Source organism: Macrobrachium rosenbergii, chromosome 37 (assembly GCF_040412425.1).
Source record: "Macrobrachium rosenbergii isolate ZJJX-2024 chromosome 37, ASM4041242v1, whole genome shotgun sequence".
Classification (NCBI taxonomy): domain Eukaryota; kingdom Metazoa; phylum Arthropoda; class Malacostraca; order Decapoda; family Palaemonidae; genus Macrobrachium; species Macrobrachium rosenbergii.
Window position 1 is genome coordinate 43,689,164 of NC_089777.1, and position 10,417 is coordinate 43,699,580.

A 10,417-nucleotide genomic window follows, 5' to 3' on the forward strand; every position below is an offset into this window, starting at 1 on the left:
AAAATATACTAGAATAAAAGGGCATCACTCCATCAAGCAACTTTAACTGTTTCCCTGTTCTTAATTTACTTCAGCAAAACTAAAGGAACACAACATGTTTATCACTTTGCCTTATGCACACAATTATTCCTATTCACTGGTGGTCAATAAATGAAACACTGTTTTTAAAAACATTAAATACAAAAATTTATTGTTAAATTCAAATCTGAAAAATTTACTATTACTTGAAAACAACACAAAATTGAATTAATTCTTGAATTAAATTATAAAACAAAACTAATTCACAAAAACTTCAATTTATCAAGAAATTAAGTTATTCAAGCAAAATTTAAACTATCAAGAATTATTCAAGATTTGAAAAGAAAATCTTAATAAATGAAAATTAAATCAATTATGCAATGTTAAATTATCAAGAAATATTTAAAATGTTAAGTAAATAAATGTTAAATCATCAATAAAATATCAAGAGATTGCACACACAAGAGCACACAAAAATACACAAAAGATTTATCAATAATAATTTCAGCAAGGCAACAATTTCCTAATACACTTTATTATACCATGGCAATAATAAGTGAAATTCACTTTACCTTACACAAGCTTGTGAAAACCTTTGTAAAATCACAGGACATGCAGGATCCTTCGATTCACAAAACACTTTTTTATCAGGTGCCATTACAACCAAATTTTTACACTTTCCCTATAATCAGATCTCAAAAGCTATATTTAACACCAGTGACCACAAATATTCTACGTTAGTATTTCTCTCTTTTGAAGAACAAAAGAGAGAGAGGGGGAACCACTGCAAAAGGTCTCTCTAATCAGAATGAACAAATCTGAGGATTCCAGCATGAAACATATGATACAAGGAAACTTCTAGGAGGAAAGTTAAGTATACCTTAGTTTAACCAGACCACTGAGCTGATGAACAGCTCTCCTAGGGCTGGCCCGATTTATTAGATTTATTTTACGTGGCTAAGAACCAATTGTTACCACCTAGCAACGGGACCTACAGCTTATTGTGGAACCCGAACCACATTATAGCGAGAAATGAATTTCTGTCACCAGAAATAAATTCCTCTTATTCTTCATTGGTCGGCTGGAGATTCGAACTCGCGGCCAGCAGAGTGCTAGCTGAGAACGGAACCCACTCACCCAATGAGGAACTAAGGTGACGTCACTTCCAGTAAAATGTTTTGAACACAATCGGGACAATACATGATGCAATCGATCGGGACATGTGCTCCAGTGCAATACTTGTCCATATCTTTCAAAAGGGCATACGTGACCAGAGCCATGTGTGAAACATTACAAAACCTTTGTCTTTTTCTCGTTTGAGACAAAGCTTTTACAGAAATCTTTACGGGATCTAAACTGGCTAATTATGACTGGCATGTTTTTAAAAAAAAACTAAAAGCCTGAGTTGTTTCCTCAGCAATTGTTATTCCCGACCTGTCATTGCTAACTCAAAACAAAGCACACTCTCTTATCTGAACTGATGACAGATGATGCATCTGGTCTAAAACTCGTATCTCTCTCTTCAGCTACTACGCTTTTATCAAGAAAGATGTAATTAATTCTAAATTACATTGTTAAGTCATCTAAAACATTAATTCTTTTGAGATCTGACATTACACATATACGATATTTTAACAATCATTATCATTATACACAACACATGATAAATAGAAGAGTAAATATATAAAAATTATGGGATGATATACATATTACAAGGCAACTTCGTGAAAAAAAAAATATATATATATGTATATATGTATATATAATTTATATATATATATATATATATATATATATATATATATATATATATATATATATATATATATATATATCTTATTCTCAGCTTAGTCCCGTTTCTATATGGGATCGATGTTTTGGATGAGCCACTCCCATCTGCCTCTGTGATGGGCTTCTGCTTCATCAGGTCCCTTCTCTCTCAAGTCCTCCCTCACACAGTCTCTCCATCTCTTTCTTGGTGTTCCTCGTCTTCCCCTGCCCTGGACTTCCATCACCAAAGCATGCCTTCCAATATGGTCTTTCTCCCTTCTCTGTAGGTGACCGTACCATCTAAGTCTCCCCTCGTGCACTTTCTTTGATATTTCAACCGATTTTGTTGACCCTCTTAAATACTCATTCCTCGTTGCACCAGACATCCACCTTAACGCTCTCATCTCTGCTATGTCCAGTTTCTTCTCTGTCTTTGTCATACTTGCCATTTCTGTACCATACAGCATAGCTGGTCTTACGACTGCCTTATGGAACTTTCCCTTTAGTGTCTGCGACACTCTTTTGTCACAAAGGGCTCCAGAGGCAGCTCTCCAATTGTTCCAACCCGCTTGTATCCTATGTTTTATTCCCTCATCCATTCTTCCACCAGCCCCTACTGTAGACACTAAGCATTTGAACTTGTCTATTTTCTTTATTCCTTTTCCATCCAACTTCATATTCTCACTGCCATCCCCTTAACGGTGGTACACATATAATATTCTGTCTTTGACCTGTTTGTCCTCATTCCTCTATCACCCAGGGCTACTCTCCACCTCTCCAATTTCTCCTCCAGAACCTCCCTCCTCTGTGCGCATAACACAATGTTACTGCATACAATATGCTCTATGGCACTTGTCTCTCTTACTTCCCCCATCATGCTATCTACCACGATGTTGAAAATAAATAGGCTAAGGGCTGATCCTGGTGTAAAGTTAAGAATAGTGGCACTGCATTCACTCTGGATGTAGCAGAAGTCAAGGCAAGGATTAGCATAGTACCCGCTCCATCTGGTAATGCAGCCATCAGTGCCACTCCCTGCTTAGATCTTGAAGGCTCACCTGGGAATTCAAAGCATAAACCTCGGAGGAACCCATGGAAGAAAAGTAAGACGAGTGGAAAACCCCAATAGCCTGACCAGAGCCAAGGAGCTCTCTTGGCACTCCTGTAGCAGTGTCTCATTCTATAGAGCAATCATAACCCTGATCCAGAGAGGATGTCTAAGGTTGTCTCTACTTTTAATTAGTATTGTTGTATTGAAAGAATTTATTTTGTATTTTGCTAAGACTGTTCTTTAGCCCAATAAGCTGAAGAGCATGTCCTAGCCATTTTGCAATTTTATTGCAATTTTTACTACATTGTGTTGCATTTTATTATATTCGTGTAACATGCATTATAGAGTAACTACCTCATGTGTATTTCAATATTTTAATGCTAAATAAACTTGTATTACTAACATATTTCATGTCCCAGTACATTATGTCATATATCAAATGACATTTTTGCAATTTACTTTATTCTCTGCATGTAGTTAGTTATCATTTTGGTGCAGTGTTAGCTTAGTTCTGTGTAAAATTCAGTTAGCTATTCTTTATTGACCTCGAGCCAGTAGCACTGACAGTTCATTTTATTCCACAGACAGTAACTTTAAATTAAGGCAGACACCCTTTCACTGGTGTTAGGGATGTTAGTTAAGTTAGCTGTAAGGGCGTCAAATCACGCTTCTCTTTCCTTGTGTTTCTCCTTTCAGATGTACGTTAATCACGTCATGTATCTTACCTGTCTTTATTTCAGATTCTTTGTGTACCTCATCTTATGCATCATTGTACAGCCTTTCTGCTATGTATATGTGACTGCTCACGAAGGTGGCCTTTGAAAGATTTGGTCAGCTATTCGCAGGGTCCATTTTGACTATACACAGCATATAGGAAAATGCTGAACCATTCGCATACAACAAGAAGTCAAGGGTCACAGAAGCTTCTTGGTGACAGGACACGAGCGTAAAAAGTGCGGTTTCAGCTTAGAACGTTCTAGAAGGTGAACCGGTTATAAAATCCGGCTTTGAGGAAAGCATTCAAGTGATGTATGTACACTTTGTGACACCTTGGAGTACAGAGGGCGTGTTTTATCGAACATTGAACTTGGTGATGTCATGAGAGTGTGTTCATACATGCATTGTATAATGAATAAAATGGGAGTGATCAATGAAGGATTGGGCATTGCTATCCGTTATCGATATGATTTAGCATGTGTCTGTGAAAAAAAGAAGCAGCACACATGGAGGCTGTGTTCCAGAGGATTTTTGTGAAGTGAGTACAACTCATAAACATTTTAGATCTTTTTTTCAGACTCTGGAAAAACTCTATCCATGTTGTAGTGAAATCTTGTGGTTATGCATTTGTATTTTGTGAATTTGGTTTTTAATATAATGCTGTTCTTTTACAGGTATTCCTTCCTCCTTCCTTCATGTTCCTCTTCAACTAAGGGAGTGGTATGACAGTATTGAATTGACCTGATTCTATTAATTGGCCTGTTTATGATTTAAATGACAGATGAGTTATTTCTGTATTTTCCTTAAATAACTGGGTTTTATGATTTTGGACCTTGTTTCCTTAGAAGAATTTTGATAGATATGTTGAATCATTCGTTCTCATTCTTCGTAATTTTTTTTAGAAGTTATTTTCGTTATTTTTTTGTCAATAAAGGTCTAGTTTTGTGCCTAGTATCTCATTTCCAGTATTCCTTAGAATTTAGTCAGGGAAAGGTATAACTTATGATGTCGGCTCACACTACACGCTATCACTCAATATCTCGGGAAAAGCGAGATACCAACCTCTGTTCTTAAAACGGAGTCTTAAATAAAGTATAGGCCTCAGGAACAGCCTATTACATATATTTACCTTTTATATGTCATGTAACAAATGTTGTACGTATTTTTATGCTTGCTAAAAAGCACAAATCCAGTATGGACTCCGCAGGGAGTCTCGGTTTGCCTGCTGCCTTTCTGTCTGCTTTTTGTCTTATAAACACCTGTTGAGAATAATAAAGAATCAGTCTTGCAGTTTTAGCCCAGCCATTAACGGACTAACTATGGCCGCACCCTACCATCCGAGAGCCTTTAGCGGACTAACTACAGTGTAAAGTTTAGGCCTCTGATAGCACCCTGCCCGACAGAAACTGTGCCATTAATGGACTACATACGGCGTACCCAGAAGGGCACGTTTTGGCACTTCGTTTGACCTCTCAAACAAATCAGCACCATTAACGGACTCAGTACAGTGCATTTTCCCGCATTTTGGTGCGTGAGCAGTCAAGATGTCAGAGGAAGAACCTCAATGCGAAACCGTGAGCATCGTCTGCACGCTGCTTTCACCAGCAAAGCCAGAACCAATCAAACTTCCCCTGCTCTCACGCCAAAACACAGCATCATGGTTCTGGTGCACAGGCGCGCATTTTCACATGGTGCGCATCTCAGACGATGCTACAAAATCAGACATAGTCATGACGGCACTCCCAGAAGAAGTATTCAATAGAATCTCCCCCTGGCTGGGCGTGCAACCAGACAAAGTCTCATACACAGACTTAAAAAACAAACTGATGAATTCCTACTCCATGCCCATGTCCGAGAGAGTGCAGCATGCATTTGACCTGTTATCCCAGCTCCTTGGAGATGCATCACCCAGGGAAGCCTGGGACCAGCTGCAGGGGTTAATAACACTCCTAGGTCGCGACACAAACGGTAGGGAGAAAACAATAGGTCTGACAAAAGCTATCACCCTTCGGCACCTCCCACAGGAAGTTTGGCACCAGAAAAAGGATGCAGAGAACTGGGACATGGATGCCTTAATCGACAACACCCAGGAGCTATACAGAGCTGCCAAGGCTTTGACACACGCCACCGCCCTTGTGACCACTGCCCTGGGAGCCTGCAACCTGTCAGAGGAAGATGACGACGATGACGGAGACATCAACGTCGTGTATAAGAAGAGACAGCCATTCAGAGAGCACAGGACATGGCCAAACCCGGCATGGTGTTTCTACCATAGGAAGCTTGGGACCAACGCCAGAACCTCCAGGCCTCCGTGTTCTTTCACAAAAAATGACAAAGGCGGCCACAAATAACAGCTGTGGCCGCAAAACCCAACTCCCCCCACCCAGCATGGTTTTTCATCACAAACGAGATCTCCAAACGCCGCCTGCTGGTTGATATGGGGGCAATGCAGTCGGTTTTCCCGCCGTCCAGGGAAGGTTTAGAAAAAATACCTGACTCACTGCCCTCCCTCATAGCAGCAAACGGAACTCCCATCCGCACTTGTGGCACAACGACCAGGGCTATCTCAATCCTGGGACGCAGATACCACTGGCCTTTCGTCGCAGTGGATGTTAAGTTCCCTCTGCTGAGCACGGATTTCCTAGGACACCACGGACTCCTAGTCGACGTCGCCAGACAGCTCCTCCTCGACACATGAACGTGCCATTCCCATTAGCTCTCCACCGGACCCGTGATGCCCGCCATATGCTCCGCAGCCCCCAACAGCTACACGTCCCTCCTACAGGAATTCCCGGATGTGTTCAAACTAGAACTGTGCCAGTCACCTGGGGCTTCAGCAAAGCACGGCATCTTCCCAGAGTTCCCGCGCAATACCTGCCTGAAGGCACACCTGCTTCCCCACCAAAGCAGGGTCCAGGACGGCCCAGAAAATGCATCCAGCTGTCCCCAGGTGTTGGCCCCACCCCGTGCCCACAGTTCTCCAGAAACAGGGGCCCGCTCCAGCTGCCTCAGTGCCTCCATGATTAAGATGCTTCATCCAATAATTGCTCCTCTAATTATTGTTTTGGGGAGGGGGAGGATTTGTAAGGGTGTTAAATCATGCCTCTCTTTCCTTGTGTTTCTCCTCTCAGATGTACATTAATCACGTCATGCCCGCTACCTTTCCGTCTGCTTTTTGTCTTATAAACACCTGTCAAGAATAATAAAGAATCAGTCTTTCACCTCTGGCTTTTCCTTGAAGCCTCACATAGCTAATAAGGTCACTCCTCCTCAGGGGATAAGTTAGAGTTATACCTTTCGCCTATTCTAATTTGCATGGGCACAAACCCATTAAGGGGAGATAATTAACATAATCAATACCAGTGACTTACTAGTGCAGACCTTCACGCCCGAAAGGGAGTGGAATGTTTGCTTAAAGGGGAAGCTTTTATGAATGTATGCCACTGTATCGCTTATTTTCTTAATAATTCAGTGAATTTTCCATTGACTGGAGTAATAAGAGATAATCACATTATAGGGAGCAACAGGAAATTTCTAGTGTGTTCTGCTTTCCCCTACTTAATTGGATGCAATGGAAAACACCTAGGAAAAATAAATCACTGTCCCCTTCTAGCTAATCCCCAAACCTAATTAAAACCTTTTGTATTTTTAAATACTAGCAAAAGATTTTCTCTCGTTAATCCACGGGTACATGCTCGGGTCGTCACCTAAAGTCATGCCTGCGGCACCTTTTCCTGCCATAAAAAGAGCAAGGTGGCAGAAGTTGTCAGTCAGTCTGTTTAAGCCCACTGAAGGCTATGCCCATCTGAGGATCGAGCTGTGAGCCAGCAGGCCCTCACTTCCCATACACTTGGAGTGCTTTAACCTTGGAGCCAGATGCTGAGCCAAGATAGTTAAGGTCTACCTCACCTGGGCAATCTTCTATCCAAGCATCACAAAAAAGCAAAGTACAGTATGTCCTATGATTCAAGAGTTAGTTCTAAGCCAGTGTAATTTTTTCTCTAATTCAGTATCTCTCTCTCAATTCATAATTTAATTCAGCCCCTTTTTCTTTGATTTTGCAACAGTTTATTTACCAGTACCAGTGTGTGACCCTTTCTATAAGTGCATAGAGTAACGCCATTCCCTTGTTGGAAGTGATTAGAGTAATGCAATCTCTTTTACTTGTGTATTAACTCACTCTAAGAGAGATATTATATTATTATTAGTCTCACCTTGAATTATTTCACTTCCAGGTGTGGTGTCATTGTCATTTGCCAAGTAGACGTTTCTCCTGTGTATCCTGATTTGCCAAGAGAAGTCCGCCCTACCGGGCTGATATAATTGAATTATTAATCAAACTTTAAAGACCTCTTATACATGGTCCATTTATGTACACCTTGGAATTACTTAATGTACTAATTTCCAATTCAGTGGTTTATTGTACATTCACATTTTAGTGAGATCTGTCACCTTTGATTTACCATTGTGCTTGTATATCAAGTGTTAAGAAGCAGATTTCACACTTGGTAACCTACCAATTATTATTTGTCCTTTTTTTCAGGTTACGGTATTTCCAGGGTTTTATTGCAAAGTCCTATTAATCACAGTAAACTCCAGCGCCTCTCGAAATACATAATGATAATAATAATTACATATATATGTATATATATATATGTGTGTGTGTGTGTGTGTGTGTGTGTGGGTGCGTGTGTATGTATGAAGATAAAAAAGCCCATAAAACACTGTTTGAACATTGAAACCATATATTTCGAGCACTTCCTTCTGTGCCCCTGTTCACTGGTAAAATATGGACAGATGATATGATACAAGAGTATATATACAAAGCTGAACTAAATTTTTTAAGGAGACACCAATAACATACACGTAAAAACTCTAGGCACCAAGGAAACACATAACATAATTAATCTGTATATTAACAATATACTATCATACATAGAGAACTTCCCTTAAGTAAAAATAAGCAACTTGATAAACTATTAGAGGCTCTCATTAACTGCCCGAGGTCCTGAAGTAATTACAACTATTGATGCGAGGTAGTGGGCATAACACATGTGTCTCAATTCAGTTCGGTAATCACCTGAAAATTTCGATAGGTCATCAATTAATATTACCAAGCAGAACTAAAAGTCATAACAACTGCCTATAATTCCTGGCTTAACAGTAAACTCACATTTAAGCAGAATTACGTAAATGATTATTGGTTATCCTAGCAAAATTGAATAATATTAACACTCCCGAAAGGATAAATTGCTGACAATAACCATGTTATTATATATGCCAAGACACAAGACACGTAAAATTGGCTCATAGATGATTACATATATATTAAAGACATGCAAGGCCTTACTTAAGAAATCACTTCCCCAAGCTGGAATTTACAAAGGGCTTGACTTAAGACCCACTCTCTAGTTGACCCACCTGTAATGAATTCCAGAGCGGCAATAAGAGGTTATGTTCTGACTCTTGACTCCGTCGAAGCGTTGTAGAACTTCTTCAAAGCGACTGCACTAGTTCAACATGGTAGGTCACTCCCAGGATTAATCTACCCCACGATCATTGCTGGTACATAGGGCTTCTAAAAGTAGGAAAAAGTCAGATCCTTCCAAGTCCTAGTGATAGAAGTCAAGATTAAAATCTCCTAGCTTCCGAGTCGGAGACAACTCCCCAGACTGCTTCATTACCGAAGTAAACATTTTTCCCGATAACAACGGGAAACAGGTGGAAGGGTCTATTTAAAAGTGGGTCAAGGTAATTACATAAGGGACAAGTAATTAATATAAATAAACCAATTTACATATCTTATGTCTTAACATATGAAAGACGTTAATAATCATATACGAAAATTAAATTTCTTTTAAAAGCATATGTAGGTGTGGCAGTAAGTCTTTGTTGGTATGCAGGTGGGCACTAACCCAGGAAGAATGGAAATTAAGGTATTCCCTTGTGTTTTTTAGCTTCATTAACTCCCGTCTCGCGATGCGTCTGGTGGTTGTATTTTCTGGAACACCTGCTTAATAAGAGGCCTGAGGCTTAACTCGTCGATGGCATCCGATTTCCAATGTCCTCCTGACAGGTTCATATTGTTGGTTTGATTGATGATAGCAGATTCCAGCATCTCCCTTTTGTATGGACAACTACTTTTGAAAACCAGCTCTGTCCCACTCCAGTTTATGGTATGGTCTTTATCCCTAATATGTAGGAAAATTCCTGAGCTCTCTGAAGCATATCGCACTGATATTTTGTGCTCAGTCATTCTCTGCGAGATGGATCTACCTGTCTCCCCCAAGTAAATCTCATTACAATTGCCACACAGAATCTTGTAAACTCCTGCTTCTTCCCCTTTTTTATTTAGTATACATTAATGAGTGAACTCCCGATGGATTTGGGATAATGGAAAATAAAAGGATTATTAGACCAGAGATGTTCTGTCACATTTTGGATGTTTTTGTCGTGCAGCAGCTTTATTTTGTCATTAAAATCTATTTGTCTTTTGGACCTCTGTAGTATATTTTATTCACTTTGTTAATAGCCTTCTCAATAATGTGTGGTGGATAGAGCAGTTGCGTTAGGTGTTGGCGGATCATGATGATTCTTTATCTATGTATCCATTTGAACACCTAATGCAACTGCTCTATCCACCACACATTATCGAGAAGGCTATTTACAACGAGAATAAAATATACTACAGAGGTCCAACTCACAGCAGACAAATAGATTTTAATGACAAAATAAAGCTTCTGTACAATGAAAACATCCCAAAAGATACAGAACATATCAGGTCTAAAAATCCTTTCATTTTCCATTATCCCAAATTAACTTATACTTAAATAAAAAAGGGTATGAAGCAGGGAGCTTACA

General features: G+C 39.7%; 1 protein-coding gene across 1 annotated transcript; it reads right to left on the reverse strand.

The window, feature by feature from the left end:
• Window positions 1-1,877: 1,877 nt before the first annotated feature.
• On the reverse strand, window positions 1,878-2,465 carry LOC136825220 (uncharacterized). The gene has a single exon (XM_067081243.1). The coding sequence runs from the start codon at window positions 2,463-2,465 to the stop codon at window positions 1,878-1,880; it is 588 nt and encodes a 195-aa protein (XP_066937344.1).
• Window positions 2,466-10,417: the final 7,952 nt, after the last annotated feature.

Bases quoted from the DNA above. Each gene is read 5' to 3' on its own strand.
- LOC136825220 (XM_067081243.1), bottom strand. From the start codon at position 2,465: ATGAAGTTGGATGGAAAAGGAATAAAGAAAATAGACAAGTTCAAATGC.